Genomic DNA, 19,777 nt, shown 5'->3' with positions numbered 1-19,777 from the left:
TGAAAGACCCACAATAAAATTATTCTCGCACACACACACACACGTGAAGCAAAGCCTCCAGTTTATTGTAACAAGAACAAAAAGGGAGCCAGTTCAATTTCATTCGAACAACATCGAATGTTTTACGTTTTATTTTCGTGCAGTAAAAAATTAATTTAATCCACGGGAGACGGCGAAAAAAAACCTCGCCCGAAAAACTGTCGCCGAAAGGAGTATCGAGGAGACCGTAAAATTTTTATTATATTCCCACTCGGAATTCGGACTGAGACTTCTCTCAGTTTTTTCCCCTTTCCACGTGCAATTTACCGGTAATAAATTGGGGTAAATGCGGTACGTGCGTTGTAAATTTTCGGTCACGCTGAAATACGGTTTTTGCCGCAACGAAACATTTAACGGCCGGTCTATACCCGACACATTTATCACATAAACATTTTTTACAAACGCATAAATCACTCAAAAAGTTCAAAGATACAAAAGTTTCCCATTAAAAATATATTTTTATCCGCACACTTCTGACTTATTTGTCCGGATTTGAGTCCGGAAAACTCCAGTCAAAATAATAACCACTATTAATTCGGGGCTTAAATAAGCTAGTTTATTTGAAGATGGGAGTCTGGATTAATTAAAAGTACTTGCATCACTTGAACCAACACAGCCTTAACAAATTGCGCTTGTATTATTCCGTTTATAACGATGTTTAAATTTTCCAGTCAATTTCCTCGCAACTTTCCTCGTGTGTATTCAAATAAACGGCTGAAAAACCAGGTGGAAACTAATTAGTTCCACGATGGGAAGTTTTTGAGGAGAACGGAACGGAAAAATAAAAGGGGCGCAGTTCGTGCAAAGTTGGGCAATAAAAGGGAGGAAAATAATTTTAAGTACCGTTCAGGTCTAATAGACCGTTTAGAGTGGCAAATTAGAGTTTCGACTTTCGAAACTGGGACCGTTTCTATGCTAATCCATCCGGTCCCATTTTCCCATCGTCCGGATCAGAGTTTCTCCCGGAAATACGTTAGACGGATTATCCATCTTTCACTAATTAGCAGTGTTTGCTCTAATTAGGTGCTTTTCTACGTTATCACATCGAATAGTACGAAACGGTTTTTGTATCTTTATCGGGCGAAACAGCGGGCGATTTTGCGGCTGGAGCGATGAATGTGAACAATTATATCACTGGATCGTATATAAATTCCGGGTCGTTCCGGCTTGATGGTATCTAGCACCGAGTTTACAATTACGGAATCGGACGGAACGGCAAACACTATACTAATACGTTCTCAAGTAATTTAACCAGGGCAACGTTTATTAACACTAAAATATATCTACGTTTGTGTTAGTGTACAATACAGGGAAGATTAAACAGAATCTCTGCACAGTTGTATCATTTGTTACATTTGATTTCAATTATCCTTTTGCTTAACTTTAATAAAGCAAACGATAAACTTATTTTATTAGACGATTGGAGGATTACAGGATTAAATTATTGTTTCGGTAGAGAAAATTTGCATTGGTATTCGTTGTCATCTTCATTCGTTTCTTTGGTTTCATTGTTTTTAGGCTTTCCGGCTATTTTCAATTCGTGCAATCTTTCCCAAATAAATCCTCTGCCCAAAACGTTCTTCAGCTTCATAATGGCGTGTGGTTTGTTAAACATGTGTTTTTTAACACTAATAAGTAGAAGGTTTTCTGGAAAGAATGGTGGATAGGGTACATTTTGCAGATTGTACACGTGTACGGCTCCACTTCTGTCGCCAACGATTAAACATTTGCCATTTTCTCTAAAACTGACCTTTGTGCATATAGCTTTGGTTGGCATCATTGTAATCGACTGCGGCTTCAAAGCTTTTCGTTGAAAGTCCCAAATGTACACACAATTTTGTCTAATTATGGCGAAACACGTTGGATGACTGGGTGAAAACGACATGTCAACAGGCACAGAGAGGGAATAACTTGCTTCGAACAGTGGCTCGGGAATTCCCTCCAACCAAATTCTCGAATTGAAATCAGAACCGGTTGTAAGAAAGATCGAGTTACAAAAGGGATGTATGCTAAAATTGTTGACTGGTCCGTCATGTGCTTGAAACACGTCAATGTGCTGGTTCAGATAATTTCTGGAGCAAGTGTGGATGGCCCCATCGGTGGTACCGACGTAATAAATCGTTGGATCGTATGGATGTTGTTTGAGAACAATAGCTCCAGCGAATCTGGACAAAGGAGCGGAAACTTTGGAACATGTTCTTAAAGTTTGAATACCTTTCGTCTTTCCTTTAACTTTCGGCGTCCTCATAATCATTTGGTGCTTCAAATATCTGGTACTGGTTGTCGAGAACAAAAGAACCCTTCCAGTCTCGTAACTGACAAAAAACTCGTCCGGTATAGAACTATCAACACTCTTTGGCGAGATGAATTGGATCTGTCTAGGAATATCCATCGTGTAGTAATCTATAAGTGCACTCTCTGCCTTCACCAACAATTCGCGACTACTTATATCTATTAACAACACTCTACCATTGTACAAACTCACTCCTAGTATGTTGGAGTCTTTCTTCGAAAAACTTAAACCGGTCACTGGAAAATCCAACACGTAATGTCGCTCTGGCGCCACTGGATTTTTTATGTTCCATATATTGATGATTCCGGGAATATGATCCGTGTTGTAAAATTTACCGTGGGCAACGGCAAGTATGTCCTTGTTTTCAGGATTCCATTCGAAGTCGATCACAGGATTTTCCTTTTCGCTACCGTTTGCAAACGTCCAGAGTAGCACCAAGTTGTACTGGTATTTGGCTGTGTCCTCAATGTAAGTTTCACTTTCTGAAATGTCTTTGAAAATTTTTTGTTGCTCGTTATAGCAATTATTAGCCAGTAAACGTTCCATTATACACAAAGCTTGCTGAAACCTTTCACTCTTAATAATTTTCAACATGTCCCGTTCTTCCTGCGACATTTTATATATGTCCACGTTTCCAGCATCTCCAGTCGTGAGTACATCTTCATTTTCTTCCTCCTTGTCGTTGATTATGTCTTTTGTTGCATGAAGGGAGTCGTACATTTCCCAGTTGGATGTGTAAACGCCGCTGTTAATCATTTTGATTCGGGGACAATCGTTGTTTCTCATTTTAGTGACAATCGGCAGTGTTTGAACGCCCGTGTGGATCATTCTTCTATGTTTACCCTTCCCAACTGTTAAAAACTCGTAGTGTTCGTTATCCTCCATAACCAAATCGCCTTCCTGCGAATCTTTAACCTCTTGAACGCTTTTTATGTCCAACAATGTTATAGTTTCAGTTTCGTACAACTTCAAATTAATTTCCGAAGGAGGTTTCACGTCTTTCTGTACTTTCTTCCCATCCTCGTTGAGAAATGTTTCCAAATCGTCCTGCTGGGTCATGATCCTATCATCCGGTGTAGACACAAACGACTCATTTAATGCAAACTGCGACATACTCTTCTTGATCGTTGAACCTTCCCCCTTCGCATCCGCTTTCTGTTTATCCAAAGCCGTACTTTTCGATCCCAGTTGTCCCGCTTCGGCAAACTCGGTCGCGCTAATCGCATGGATCTGTCTCTCTTTCGTGAACTCGTAGACGTACGGGTCCAGTTCCTTCGGCGTGCGATCGATTCCATCGTCGTCGATGAGGATAATGACAGGTGGTTTTTTCGCCTTCACCTTCACCCCAACTAAACTGGGAGGCTTTTGGCGGACACCGCGTGACACGCTGGTTTTGAACGATTTTTGAGGGTTTTTTGTACCCTCGAATGCCATTACTTAGTTGACAACTATTGTGAGATGTCAATTGTGATGTTCAATACTTCAACTTGATGTATTTAATTAATTTAGAACATTACAAAGAGTGAGTAAGGTACTGTATTTGTCGGGTAATAGGGCATAAATAACGAAAGTTGTACATTAAATTAATTAATTAACACCAGCCGAATCCATCTAATATTGTATTAACTTTGTGAAAAGCAGTTATCACAATAAAAGTCGATATCTTTGAAAATTATATAAAGTTCCAAATATTCATTGTTTCCTTATCTTATACGAGTGAACTGACTGACTATTAATCCTTTCAAATATTAACCTTAGGTCCTATTATCCATTAACTTCTTAACTTAAAGATGTTCGTTTCATAGTGTATTAACTCTAATATATATCTAGGTTTATGTTAGTGCACAATACAGAGAAGATTAAATCGAATCTCTGCACTCTTGTATCATTTGTTTAATTCGATTTCAATTATCATTTTGCTTTATTTTAATAAAATAATTAAAAAAAAGTATTTTATTAGTCGATTATAGAGACTACGTATAAATATGTAAAATAATGTGAAATTATTATTTCGATAAAAAAAATTTGCATTTATATTCATTGTCTTCTTCATTCGTTTCTCTGAGGTCCTTGTTCTTAGGTTTTTCGGCTATATTCAATTCGTGCAACCTTTCCCAATCGAATCCTCTGCCTAACACATTCTTCAGTTTTATAATAGACTGTGGTTTGTTAAATAAGTGTTTCTTAAAGGTAACTAGCAAAAGATTTTCTGGAAAGAATGGTGGAAAGGGTATATTTTGCAGATTGTACACGTGCACGGCCCCACTTCTATCGCTGACCATTAAACATTTGCCATTTTCCCTGAAACGAACCTTTGTACATACAGCTTTGGTTGGCGTCATTGTAACCGACTGCGGCTTCAAAGCTTTTCGTTGAAAGTCCCAAATGTACGTACAATTTTTTCTAACTATGACGAAAATTGTTGGATGACTGGGTGAAAATGACATGTCAACAGGCACAGACAGAGAATAACTTGCTTCGAACACTGGATCGGGAATTCCCTCCAACCAAATTCTCGAATTGAAATCAGAACCGGTTGTAATTAAGATCGAGCTACAAAAGGGATGTATGCTGAAAGTGGTGATCGGTCCGTCGTGTGCTTGAAACACGTCAATGTGCTGGTTCAGATAATTTCTGGAGCAAGTGTGGATGGCCCCATCGGTGGTACCGACGTAATATATAGTTGGATCGTGTGGGTGTTGTTCGAGAACATTCGCTCCAGCGAATCTGGACAAAGGAGCGGAAACTTTGGAACAAGATCTTAAAGTATGAATACCTTTAGTTTTGCCTTTGACTTTCGGCGTCCTCATTATCATCTGGTGCTTCAAATATCTGGTACTGGTTGTCGAGAACAAAAGAACCCGTCCAGTCTCGTAGCTGACAAAAAACTCGTCAGGTAGAGAACTATCAACACTCTTTGGCGGTATGAATAGGATCTGTCTAGGAATATCCATCGTGTAGTAATCTATAAGTGCACTCTCTGCCTTCACCAACAATTCGCGACTACTTACATCTATTAACAACACCCTGCCATTGTACAAACTCACTCCTAGGATGTTGGAGTCTTTCCGCGAAAAACTTAGAGCGGTTACTGGATAATCCAACATGTAATGTCGCTCTGGTGCCACTGGATTTTTTATGTTCCATATATTTATGACTCCGGGAACCTGATCCATGATGTAAAATTTACCATGACCAACTGCGAGTATGTCTTTGTTTTCAGGATTCCATTCAAAGTCCACCACAGGATTATCTTTTTCGCTATCACTTGCAAACGTCCAGAGTAACTCCAAGTTGTATTGGTATTTGGTTGTGTCCTCAATATAAGTGTCTTTTTCTGAAACATCCTTGAAAATTTTTTGTTGCTCATTGTAGCAATTATTAGCCAGTAAACGTTCTATTATACACAAAGCTTGCTGAAATCTTTCACTCCTAATAATTTTCAATAAGTCCCGTTCTTCCTTCGACATTTTATATATGTCCACGTTTCCACTGTTTCCAGACGTGAGTACCTCTTCATTTTCTTCCTCCTTGTCGTTCATTATGTCTTTTGTTGCATGAAGAGAGTCGTACATTTCCCAGTTGGATGTGTAAACGCCGCTGTTAATCATTTTGATTCGGGGACAATCGTTGTTTCTCATTTTAGTGACAATCGGAAGTGTTTGAACGCCCGCGTGAATCATTCTTCTGTGTTTGCCCTTCCCAACCGTTAAAAACTCGTACTGTTCATTATCCTCCATAACCAAATCGCCTTCCTGCGAATCCTTTATCTCTTGAACACTTTTTATATCCAACAAAGTTATAGTTTCAGTTTCGTACAATTTCAAATAAATTTCCGAGGGAGGTTTCTCGTATTTCTGTACTCTTCTCCGATCCTCGTTGAGAAACGTTTCCAAGTCGTTCTGCTGGGCCATGATCATGTCATCTGGGCTAGAGACAAACGATTCGTTTAGTGCAAACTGCGACATACTCTTCTTGATCGTTGAACCCTCCCCCTTCGCATCCGCTTTCTGTTTGTCCAAAGCCGTAGTTTTCGATCCTAGTTGTCCCGCTTCGGCAAACTCGGTCGCACTGATCGCATGGATCTGTCTCTCTTTCGTAAACTCGTAGACGTACGGGTCCAGTTCTTTCGGCGTGCGATCGATTCCGTCATCGTCAATAAGGATGATGACAGGTGGTTTTTTCGCCTTCACCCCTACTAAACTGGGTGGCTTTTGGCGGGGACCACGAAACACGCTGGTTCTGAACGATTTTTGGGGGTTTTTCGTACTTTCGAATGCCATTTCTCGGTTGACAACTATTGTGGCATGTCAATTCTGATGTAAAACAAATTTAAATAAAAATAACTGATTAAATTGAATTTACTTTCTTAGTTTAGCTTATTACCCATAGGTGCCTTATTTGTTATAGAGTATTATTAAAACTGGTGGTATACTTTTCAATTTTAATAATGTTCTTACTCATTAGAAATGTCTGAAACATATGAACCGTTCGAAAAATAAAATCCGTGTCGAATTAAAATCGCCGCAAAAAACTACATAATGAAAGATCGTGTTCGGCGAAATTTCATTAAGAAGACTAAACTCTGGGAGTCGTTTCGAAAACGGGGAGTGGGAAGAATATAACAATGTAATAAAGTCCCCTCGCTAAACGTAAAATAATAAGACAAGTACAATTATACACAACTGTTTTCCTTTGAAAATGAAATATTCGGAATATCCCTGTTTAATAACCCGAGTCCAAAATGTTCATTTCTTTCCTTTATCCCGCTGTGTATTTTAACGTGTAAAACCCCCGGAAATAATTAACTAAGAAATTCCTAGTGCATTATTCGACTATGGAACTTTAGGAGCGCACCTTTAATGCTACCAAACAAACGATCAATGGAGGAACGATGCAAAAGCCGTAGACAGATCCAGCGAGGAAACCGGAAACTTTACGGCCATGGAAGTTGAAGTACGAGCCATCCTGCATTTGACACGACTTCAATTTTCGGTTCAAGTGTCGGAATTAAGATAATTACGGAATACGTCGCACTCATGTTTCCAAACAAATTCACGCCGGGCTTTCCGCCTCTTAAGAGGTAATTAAGACATCAGTAAAAAAAAATGAACAAAAACAAAAACGAAGTACGGCTAAATCGAGTTAATAATATCGGATTTTGGAGGAGGACAACAGAACGCAATTACGGTGTTCGGTAAAACTAAATACGAGTGGACGAGGACAAACTCCCGGCGGAAATACAGGTCGAACTTCCGGTCTGGTCCGGTTTCCGGTCCGAGAACGGTAAACCGGAAGCGTACAACGGGCTTAAATCCTCGTGCTGTGTTACACACACTCTAATAATCCTTTACTTCCACTGAATGTTTATGGGTTTTTTGTTTGGTTATTAAGGGATTTATTCGGTTTAATGGTGAGTTTGTTCTGCAACCACTTGAAAATAGTGATTATATTTCAAAAAGAGAATACTACACTATTGAGTGAGAATTATTATTTTTTGTTTTGGTTGAATTATTTTAAAACCACAGAGACTACTATATTTAATGGCACAAACAAAAATTGATGATGAGGTCAAAAAATGATTTTGTTTGTCGAAAAGTTTTTGTGCTACACTATTTTATACAGTTTTTAGTACGAAAGTGTGAAAATTTTAATCATATAATTGAGTTTGATAGTGTTTAAACTAGGACTTTCGTTTGTGGAAATTATCAAATTAATAAACCTAATTCGAGAAAATGTGTGGAGTTATCAGAAAGTATGATCTCCATGAGTTGACTTTGAGGCTACTTCTTCACAAAAACAAAAAGTTCTGACCAGGCGAAGTGTGTAATGCAGTCTCCAGCCTTTTTGATATTTTCTTGCCGTCTCTTGTGCTTCCTCTTACATCATCAGAGATTGCAGTGGTGTAAGAAATGACAACTTTGGTATATGGAATAGAATAAGGTGCTTTTAAGTGATGATTTTGTTTAGTCATATGCGATGGTCGGGTTTTCAAAGCTATTTGTAGATAACCTGGATGTCAAATAATTAGAGTTATCTTTAATTTTCATTAGGTAATTTGAGAACCTTATCTTAAGGCTTTTCCAATTCTAATTTTCTAATAGGATAATGCTAAACCCCATATTTCAAGGATTACTTTGGAGTGTTTTCAATATTTTGATGTAAATTTGTTACCATTGCTACTAAGGTCTCAGGACTCAGGAAATGTAGCCTTCCTCACTCAGACTGTGGCGGAACTTCACTGTTAAATAGAGATGAGATGGAAAGGGGTACTCATAGATAAGAATCGAGACAAGTCCATGAGTATCTGGTTCAACAAAAAGGTTCAACTCTGAATTAGTTAAAAAAATTGTAGTAATCAATATATTCAATATTTTTCTTTGAATTCTTGATCATTTATTATTCTTTACTCCTGCAACTTGTACACAAAAAATCATGATCCATTTTATAAGTCTGAGACAAATTATTACATGTAATTGTATTGCTTCAGAAGTTTAACCACAAATTTTGTGTTATTTTCATGTTTGATTTACCAGAAAAAATCGTTACAAACCTAAAGATGCGGAGCGCGGCGACGTGACGTACTTTTTCGTGATCCGGGACGTTTTACATGTTTCCCGGGACACCCTTTTGTACAATTCGTGACTGGAATCGAATATTCGTCGCCATTAATTCGATCTAATATGGCAACGTAACATTAAATGCAAGATGTCGCGGGGGATTCCCGAAAATATGGCCTTCCAATTTCCTTCTTTATGGGATTATTAGGAAACATTAGAAGGGATATACACGTTCAGCTTAATTTATCACTGGGGGCGCATTTTTTATTGATATCGCACCTGTTTTCAATGGTGAAAAAAAATGGTTTTATTAAGTTGGAACAATTGACAAAGGAGACTATTGATTTTCGAAAACAAAAGCTATTGTTGTGCAGTTATAGTTTTTGCCGGGAAATTATAATAAATGAGCTTTTGAGCTTAATAATTATAATGTGCTGGTGAGTTGATTTTTATTTCGAGAATTGATTCGCTTTCATTAATACGATTGCGTTGTGTTCGACGTGGAATAATTTAACTAATGGCTGTTTTGTGACAGCTAATAAACATATAATAGAAACAGGAAGTGAAACCACATGGTGCAGTCAATTTTCAAAATTTTTCCCTGATTGAAGTGCACACATAAAACAACTAATGTCCATTAATTGTCCATAACTGGAATAGCTGGAACTGTAATTAAAACGCCGCCGTTTTCCATAAATATTATCTTACAACAGCGGCAAAATTAATTTCCGCATTCGATTTAATTCGCAAACGTAGTTTTGTTAGTGGTAATTACGAATGTGTTTCAACCTTCTGCTATAATCAAACTATTTATTGTTGCGCCAATTTATTTATTTTACTTTTAGTCTCCAATTAAAATTTTTATTAACAATTTTAAATATTTTTAACGAATAGGTATAATGAAATATTTGCCATTAAAGTATATTATTGTAAATAATAAAACATTTCATTGGCGAACATTCAATATTTAATAAACGTGCCATTATAAAACTGCTGGAAAATTGAAATAAAAACTTGTAATTTGCACATATTTGTGAGTATAAATTCGGAACGACCGTTCGAACGAAAATTGCATTGCACTAATATTATTTATTCAGACAAATTACAAATTGGCACGCGTTTCGTTGTGCCGTCGGTGCAATAATAATGATAATTTAACAACGTTACGAACATTAATGCAGGTACAGAATTGCCTTTTTTCGATAATTTATTGTTTATAATGCGGCCCGTAAATTTCGGACAACGGTTCAATTACAACTTTTCGCGATTACTCAACGGTAAAACTTGCGTCGTTGCAACTTTCGACTTTTCTTCCCCCTTTCCTGCCATAAATCTCAATATTTCCGCGTGAGGATACGAGACGGAGAACAAAGGGAAAAACAACGAAATCCATCATTCGGACGCGCCGGTCTCGAAATATGACCGATGCGAGGAACTAATTCGCGGGAGTTTTTCCATTTTGGATGTACGCGAAAGTTTCACGTGCTCAGCGATTCTCTTGCGGATACGTTAGCGGCGAAAAGTTGGTGTGGAACAAGCAAATTTCGTGTCGGACAAAAATGAAATGGCAAATCAAAGTTTTGATTAGTTTCGGGTTCAGTTCTGAACAATAATTTATATATAAAAATTTTGTATGACAAAGAAATTATTATATTGTATATTAGGGCCAAAAAAATCAACTATTGTTCTGATCCTGAAAAATTGTTTCTAAGGCACCTTTAAAAAATGGTCTTAATTTTTATAAAAAGATCCTCCTCATGTCAGTTTTCCATTTTTTCTTCAGTTCTATATGGCAAAATCCATATGTCAATAATACTTGATTGTACAGAAAATTTCCATTTAGATTTTTTGTAGGAAATTGAATGCTTTACAAAAAAGTATCTAACAATTTTTTTTATAACTTTACTGTTTAGGAGATACGGTAGTCAAAGTTTGAAGAATTTAACAAAATTTTCTATTTTACTTCTAAATTGTATAACTCGCAGATAAATAAATATTATAAAATGTATCTTTGTAGGAAATTAAGCACTCTACAAAAAAGGTTTCTTGTGATTAATCGATCAATTCGAATCTCAATGCGTACTGATTTTAATAATTTTTTAATGAATATTTGAAATTTATTATATATATATTTTATAATATTTACTTATCTACGAGTTATAAAATTTAAAAGAAAAAAAGTAATTTTTGTTAAATTCTTCAAACTTTGACCTCCGATATCTTCTGCACGGTAGGAGCTATGAAAAAATTGTAAGCCACCTTTTTTCCTACGAAAAAAGTAAATAGAAATACTCTGTATTATCAAGTAATGGATTTTGTCATATGAGCCTGAAGAAAAAATAGAAAACTGAGATGAGAAAGACCTCCCTATTAAATTAAGAGCCCATCTTTGAAGAGCATTTTTTAAAGTAGTAACGAATTATTCAGGGTCGGAAGGTAAAAAAAGGTAGTCGATGTTTTTGAGCCACCCCAATAATTAGTTTTGTGAGCATTAATTATAAGCTATTCAAAGATACGAACAATGTTTCATTATTAGACAAAGTGTATGTATGGCATGTACACAAATTTGCTTTGTGCTGGTGGTTTCAATTAATGTGTTGTTTGACAATGTTTTATCAAATAACAGAGTATTTGACAGATAATAAGCACCATATTTACTCTTTGTACATTTTATACTTACCACTTGTGTAAAGTATGTATTTATCAAACAAATAGTCATTCAACTTAAATGAACAAACCTTGAACTGTAAGTAATTTGATGTAGAATTTTGTGGATTTATTACTAAATGTCATATTTAATTAATATATTGCTAAAGTATAGTAATGTGTTGTTAGTAAAGTAAGTAAAGCAAAGTTAAACAACTGAAAATAATAAAATATTCTGAAAAGAAATAAAATAACATTGAACGGGTACGTAAAATTATAACACTTTTAATTAGAATGATGAAACCTTATCAAAATTTTAGTAACTCATATGTCAAATTGACAAAATGTAATGTAAATATTTGGATTTTCTCTTTTTCCCTTTTTAAATATCAAAGTAAACTTTATAATATTGTTTAATTCAAATAATCGATGTAAAGAGATATTTGTTTAGCAATATACTTAAAAATAATTTTGTATTAGTCTATACATATCTGAGAATTTACCTTGTAAGACATTATACATTTGGCTTACTTGTTGTTGATTCAGATTGCCATATCTAAAAATTATGCAATTATAGAGGCAAAATCTTCAGAAGAAAGAATTCTTTAAGGCATTGTGCGGTGCAAATTAACAGATAAATTAAGAATGGATTGCATAAAATATATTCAAATCCATAAAGTGCATTTCATGGAAATAAAAATTTAATTATTGTTTGTTTATTTTTGCCTGTTAAATACATACGAAAAATAAAACAAATTTAAAATAAAACTAAATATTCAAAATATTTAAAAAAATGTCTGAAAAATTTTATGATGAAAAATAATAAAATTAGCATTATATTTATATTTTTTCTATCAATACATATTTGTTTCTTGGGGAATTTCGACATATTAGGCTTTAAATTTTTGTAACCGAATAAACCACCGAATAAAAAAACTTGAAATATTAATTGAATTAGTTTTTGTTGAAAAAAAAAATAATCAAATGCTGAAAGATGCTGAAAATAGACAAAAATTGCATGGAATACGAAATTTCATCAGTTTTAACTCAGATATTAAGATAAGAGAGATAATAACAATATTTTTTGTCTTCAGTATATCCAAATTATTCATTCATTTGCAGCATATTTGTTGGTCATTTTGAACAATAGTTTAAGTGAAATCATAATACGTGTTTGGGTTTCCAATAGTCAAATTTTCTTCAGTTCCAAGATCCGAATATCTTTTTTCTCATGGGGAAAATTAGCTTATAACAAGTTGATTATAACTGATGTATTTTAAATTTAAACAATAGAAATAAAATATTTATTCCAGTGAACCTAATAAAAAATTATATAATTAACCACAATTAAAGTAATAAATAAAAAAGCCATTAAAATTTAATAATAACGAAGAATAACATACAGTGGGGTAAAGTTATGTATCATATTTAATAAAATAAATTATAATTAAAGCTGAAACCATAAAACAAATTTATGCGAACAATACATCTTGCTGTTTATTACTGTAATTATTATATATTATTCCGACGTAATATTTGAAATATGCCGTAATTAATTTCAAAACACTCCGGGCTAAATTAAATTTAACAAATGGATTTTGCGATTTATGCGAGCACCTATTAAAATCCTCGAAATTATTTTATAAATTAAATCCCCGACGCACACATCAAAATCAATGCTCGACGTTAGATATTTATATTAGTTACAAACACATGCTGCGAGTCATCCTGCAGGAATTCGTTAATCTGGAACATTAACATGTGTAATCCAGGGAAATTGGATTCGGGTCGTGGCGTACGATTCAATTGGAATATTTGTCGCCATTAGGCGGTCCGTAATTAGCCGAACAGGTGGGATCCCGAGGGACTGGATGGGATACAAAGGAACGATAACATCCACAAAGATTCCGGGACCTAATCCGATTTAAGACCGGGGTTTACTTGATTTGTCTGACTGTCTCTCCTATCTGGACGAAAGCGCTGTAAGCTTCAAGACGTGCTTTGATGAATGTTCATGTTCCCCCCATTGTGTTCGAACAAACTTTGTATATATTATTATACAGTTCCAATGCGGGATTAATTCACAAAAGGTCACGATTGAATCTGTTTGATCGGATTGCCACGTTTCGAGCTAGTGACGAAAAATGTTATTTGTCAAGGGGATGCGATGCAAAAATGGGGCTGGGGCGATCAAATTATTCCGGGGTAATTCGCGTTTGATGGCGATATCTTATCGGCGAATCCGTCGCCAAATCCACAGGTTGTGAATTATAGTTTTGCCACTTTTGTCTGAGCTTAGAATATATTTTTTGATAAGTTTACAATTGAATTATATTTCACTTACCTGTCTAAAAAGTATTTATAATTATTAATAATGTTGATGAAACATAATTAACATAAAAATGAATACATTTATACTTACTCCTTAAGTGAAAATTTCATCAAATTACACATTAAAATTTGTCACAAGGAAAATTAATATCAAAGAAATAAATATTATAAAACAACATAAATTGTAAATTATGCAAATAATATTTTATTCCCTCATTGAAATTCAAATTAAGGTCATTAATTAAAACTAACATTATAAAAAATACATATATTTATTCAATGAAATCTATGTATATAATAAAGCAGCAAACAATTGTTATTAATTTACAAGTGGGACTGCGATCACAAATTATTTATTTGTTTATTTAAGCACCTGTACGAAAAATTCGAAAAAGGATTACAGACACATTCTTTAGGGGTTTTAATTATACTTTTTTTGTTAATTATTTACAATATGATCGATGGCTATTTACAAAAATTAAAAGAGAAAGTAGAAAAATATGTTTGTTCTAATTATAAGTATTATTAATCGTTTTAGAATAGACAATAGAGAAAACAGGAAACAACATTTTCATTCAATATTATTTTGTTTTTAAGTATATATATATGTTAACGAAACATTTTCATAAAGTTCAAAAATGGCACATCGTATCAAAAACCAAAAAATTGGAGTAAATCTGGCAACAAATTAAGCATATTACATTTATACAAACGGTACAAAAATATAAGCAACTTATTATATTACAATGATTCTTTGGAAGTACTTATTAATTTTATAAATATTTACATTCTAAACGTACTTATTCCTCTAAACTTTCACGCAGCTAAATTATAATCAGATTTGAATTCAAAGTGAAGTGAGAACTGAAAAATATTGTTATATTTTGTTTGCCTATGGGGATTAATATACATGGAAGAAATTTGATAAAGGAAAATCATGGCTAATTTAAAAATAAACTGGTAACTCCTAAAGAAAAAGAATTTTGCTGTAATGGGATTTTATAAAAAGTAGATTTCTGCTATGATTCTTTTAGTTGCTTTAATCAGAAAAGTTAATAAAAGTTGAATTCAAAAACGTTGAATAATTTCTCAGGCTAATTCAAAAATAAATTGGTAACCTCCTTCAGAGAGATAGAAGGAGAATTTTACTGTAATGTGATTTTATAAAAAGTAGTTTTAGTTTAGTTGCTGTAAACTAAATAAATAAATAAACAATAAAAGTTTACTTAAACGTTGCCATGTTTTCCCTTTACCAAAAATATCTGGAACAATTATGAATTGCTCAGCTATTGAAATTTTTGGTAAACGCTGAATGGTCGGCACAAACTCGTCCACTTCGAAATACGATTGATCCACGAATAAAATGAAACCTCTAAGGCAATTTGGTCCGTTTCTGGTTGGTTTGTTCGAAGCTATAAGGCAGTCGTGTCCCACGCGGGTCACCCAAAACGTCATTCGTCCCACAGACACTGTTGCTTCTGTCCCACATAATACCTGAACAGGTGGCACTGTCTGCATGTTTTTATGCCGCAGCGATAGCTCATCACCGAGTTTTTCGTTTGGCCCTTGCCCTTGCAGTACTTGAGGCCGCACGGGTACCAGCCGATGCAGACTTCCAGGTGGCACTGGCACCGCGTCCACATCGTTTTCATGTCGGTGCATGGGGATAATGAGGTGGAAGGGTCGGGGGGTAAGTTATTATCGGGAAGGAATAGGTTGGGGGTCGAAGGAAAAGGTTTCAACGCAGTAAGGTACGCTGTCTCTTGAATTCCTGGAACAACACACTCGATTACAGTCATGAAGAAGAGTCGGCGAACGTTGCAATGCTCATATTCAAGAGAACAATATTATACGCTATTGTGTCGTCTCTCCATTCGTATTAAAAGGGACAAGTAAACAAATGTGCATTACATTCCACGCCAACAATTCCATGCAAGAAGAAGAAATTTCGAGGAGCGTATTGTTGTGTTTGGAATTATAATAGTTGGGAGTGAGTTAGTTGTCCTAAATTACGTAGATGACCGCCAAGAATTCAGGTCCGGCACATTAATGGTTCCGATGTTTGTTCGCCGTTGTGTGTTTAACGTGCTGGACTGTTTTGTGAAGTTTTACTATGTTTATGACATGTTGTTAAAAATCAAATCAAGAAAATATTTTAAAGTGTTCTTTATTCTCTCACTCATTTAATTCTACGAATACATTAAGCTCTTTAGCAAATAACAAGTCTAATATCAACAATAAATGGATCAAAAGAAAATTAAATTATTTGAATTTAATATTTCTTTGCACGAAATCGTTTCTGAGATACGTTAATTGCAATCACAGGAAATTAAACAAATTTAAAATGATTGGAAAAGTTCTTATTAAATTCTTCGCCCGCTTCATAAAGTACAAGAAGTTAAATTTAATGGAAATGTAAGACATTTCTTGTTTAATAAACAGAACACATCTTGATGTGAATTATGGTTCATTTTGTTGGTAATTAAAATTACTTATTGTTTTGTATCCTCCTCAATTTTCATTTATTTTATTTTAATTAAAAAGTTATTTATACAACTATCTCAAAATTTATTGTTTTTACAAGCTAAAAATAATATATTTCTGTAATAAAAATCCCAGAAGAATAACAAATGAATCCGCAGACATGATTTTTCTGGAGTATATTCCACAAGTGCCCGGAGTGTGTGAAAGTGGATAGATTCCGGAGGCCGTAAAATAAATATTCCCGACAACTGCGAAAAAAATGTGTCCGGAATACGTGAATGTCCCTTATTTTTTCATCCCTTGGCTTTACGTCACTAGAAATGTGATTGAAGGCGCCCTTATGACTACTATTTCACATTCTAGATGTATATTTACAATTGTTACTTACGTTAACTAGGAAACAGTGAACAAACAACTGTCACTGAATCATCGAAAAAATGACTGAAGAAAAGAAACCGAGAAAAATTACAGAATTCTCTGATGCACAAATCGCCCATCTCCAAGAAGGATTTTCCCTTTTCTGCGAAGGTAAATCCACAATCCCAATTGATTCTCTACCAGACGCCATGCACAGTTTGGGTTTGAATCCGTCAATCGCTGACATTGAAGACCTAGTGGCCTTCAGAGATCCGGAACTGGATCCGGAGAATATCGATTTTCAGGAATTCAAATCTATGATCCTTAACTACTTGAACGACGAGGATTTCATCGAAGAGATCATTCAGGTGTTTAGAGAACAGGACCCTCAAAATACCGGAAAAGTAAACAGTGTTTTGGCCAGGAAGACATTGGTGAAGTTAGGATTGCATTTGAAAGAGGAAGAAACCGCCGAAATGTTGAAGGAACACGGAGTTGATGACGAAGGGGAACTTGAATATGAAAGCTTCATTCGCAGCATCACAGCTAGAACTATTTGAAAGATCATTTTGACATGTGACATACACAACTTTTCGAAATTATTTTTATAATGTACTTTACTATCTATATTTACAATAAATGAAATTTTATTTACAATCAATTAAGTAATTTGATCATTTCGACTTCTATAACATGAACATGGATCGAAGCCGCCGGTTTTATTAGCGGATACAAGAATACATTTTCGAGGTAGGACCAACAACACATCCCGCACGTTTCCATCCTTTTATCCCTCCATGTAACATAAACTTTTATCGCCACTGCATCATTCCCCAACAGTCACGAACCGAATGGGGGTAAAACTCCATCTTTTCCCTCACTGAAACCATAACAGTAACACTAACAATAACCGTGTGAATAAAATATAATTTTCGCGTACGTGCGGCCTAAATACGAGCCTACAAAAGGTGTGATAATTATCGAGAGATGAGATGAAAGCGGGCACATTGTTTGCGGGCCTCTCAAGTCTAGACTTTGATCGGCGACATTTTTTCGCTCTTAACTGTTGTTTGTACTTTTATATGGCCACTTAAGGGTTACTCCCTCCTTAATTACATACTTCCATATCGCCTCAAACAGTCCTTGGCAACTTTATATGTGTACAACTTGTTTAATTCAGAATCTTAATTCACTATTCATTACGTTGACTTACCTTGTAAAGCCGCCCACTTGACTATATCCTCGTGTCGGGCGTAGGTGGCAGCTCCAGCTTCGGCGCACAAATCGGCCACGTGGGGCGAAATGATGCCGGAATGTTGCAACACCAGGACATAGTCCATCGTTCTGTTCGTCCTGCCGACGTCCTCTTCCGGTGTCCGGATCGTACTAGGATTTTTCTGGCGCAGTTTGGACATCGCGTCCGATGAGATGAACGAGTCCTTCGGGAAGTGAAAGACGAAACACACCACTTGGTATTGGCTTTGGCCGCGTTCCTCCTCACCCAGAATCAGAGCTTTCAGTACTTGCACCTCCTGAAACAAACAAAATTTAATTAATTACTCGGTTTTTATTTTGGAAAATTAATTAATAATGAAGCGGGGTTGGTTAATTGGACGCAATTCGTTATTAAAACATCTAACGCATTTGTCCCCGAGTGTCGAAGACATATTGCTAATTAATAACTGGGTCGGAAACTTTGTTTATGTACTGCGTTGTGTAAACTAGTTGCAGGTTCTTGTAGTGCGGTTTGTCGTTGTAACATTGTGTTGGTTAGTTTCTGACAATAAATATTGTGGTTGCCATTTAATTGTAAACAATGTTCATGGAAACCTTTCACGTGATGATTACTATCGAAGCTGTTGACATGAGGGTGCTAATTAAAAGTATGAACGTGCGTGTGATTATGAATAATTGGATTGTATTTCTTTTTGTACGATAACAACAGTGAGTTTCCCTGAATATAATTTACATTTGTAGCTTTTGACAGAACAACTTTCACCGATAAGACCAGTTAAAGACCATGGACTCCATGCAAACTCTTCAATTTGTAAATTTTCATAAATTTATGTATTATTCATAAATGTTAATGGTTTTTGAAATTTATCAATAAATTGTATTGCTGATGAGGATTCTTCTCTTTTTCTCACCCTATTTTCAACACAACTGAATATTTTCTAAAACTATTAAGCTTTTCATATTCTTTGAACAATTTTGAAAATAAGTATTCTTGATTAATTTTGATTATTACAGCCGTTTTGGAAGTATTTCAGTTTTAATGTATGAAGAAAGTTAAAGTCACTTCTATACAATCCAATATCAAGGAGTTATTATGATGATGAAACAGCCTTAGAGTGTATTTATGTTTGTATTTGTATTTGTTGTTTGCAACAAGTAGATATCATTAAAATAATGTACACAAATTCGGAATATGTTGACATGTCATTAACTCTGGGCGAATGCGATGGAAGCCACACATATTCAGAAAACTATTCCAGTAGAAATTTACCTAATTACAAAACCATTCCGGTGAGCGACGATTACGTGCACATTAAAAACCTTCCAGAATCTACACTATTGTATCATATATAGCATTTTCTTATTTAAATAAAGAAACTAAATCAAACTTGATATTATTTACTTAATCCTTTCAATTCGGAGAGAAAAGGAAGGGGTACCTGTGAAGGAGGTGCCAAAATTTATTTTAGTCGACACGAAACATCCCCGGAGGAGCAATGCAGCAATGACCTGCCATTGTAACTCCAGTGCACTATGACGCCATAACCATATTTCGAATCTAGTTAGCATGCCTATTATCACTGTCTCTTTGATTGTCGATTCCTAACAAAAGGCACTTTCCTCCAATTGTTCCTAATAGGTAACTACATTGTTGCCAGACAAGTGGCGTAATCATATTCACAAAACTAACATATGCAGTGACTGTAAATGTTTAATGGGTAAAGCTTAGTTTGATGGAAAAATAATATTTTCCAATGCACATTTAAAATTGCATCCATTATAAAATTTTAATGGGCACAAAGGCAAATCAAAATAAAATTTTCAACAATAA

General features: G+C 35.1%; 4 protein-coding genes across 4 annotated transcripts; 1 reads left to right on the top strand and 3 right to left on the bottom strand.

Moving 5' to 3' along the window:
* Nucleotides 1-1,306: 1,306 nt before the first annotated feature.
* LOC126266280 (dynein axonemal intermediate chain 4-like) lies at nt 1,307-3,766 on the bottom strand. Its single transcript, XM_049969960.1, has one exon. It carries the CDS (start codon nt 3,764-3,766, stop codon nt 1,481-1,483), a length of 2,286 nt encoding a protein of 761 aa, XP_049825917.1. The 3' UTR covers nt 1,307-1,480.
* Nucleotides 3,767-4,270: 504 nt separating this feature from the next.
* Nucleotides 4,271-6,766, bottom strand: LOC126266216 (dynein axonemal intermediate chain 4-like). The gene has a single exon (XM_049969730.1). It carries the CDS (start codon nt 6,613-6,615, stop codon nt 4,339-4,341), a length of 2,277 nt encoding a protein of 758 aa, XP_049825687.1. The 5' UTR covers nt 6,616-6,766; the 3' UTR covers nt 4,271-4,338.
* Nucleotides 6,767-15,320: 8,554 nt separating this feature from the next.
* Nucleotides 15,321-15,668, bottom strand: LOC109604036 (out at first protein). Its single transcript, XM_049969959.1, has one exon. The coding sequence runs from the start codon at nt 15,666-15,668 to the stop codon at nt 15,321-15,323; it is 348 nt and encodes a 115-aa protein (XP_049825916.1).
* A 1,122-nt stretch (nt 15,669-16,790) lies between these two features.
* LOC109604038 (calmodulin-A) lies at nt 16,791-17,270 on the top strand. The gene has a single exon (XM_020020567.2). It carries the CDS (start codon nt 16,791-16,793, stop codon nt 17,268-17,270), a length of 480 nt encoding a protein of 159 aa, XP_019876126.1.
* The last annotated feature ends 2,507 nt before the right edge of the window (nt 17,271-19,777 follow it).

The sequence above is a fragment of the Aethina tumida genome, chromosome 7 (genome assembly GCF_024364675.1).
Source record: "Aethina tumida isolate Nest 87 chromosome 7, icAetTumi1.1, whole genome shotgun sequence".
NCBI lineage: Eukaryota > Metazoa > Arthropoda > Insecta > Coleoptera > Nitidulidae > Aethina > Aethina tumida.
The sequence above is the reverse complement of the archived record's forward strand: the minus strand, read 5'-3'. Positions and strand labels throughout refer to the sequence as shown.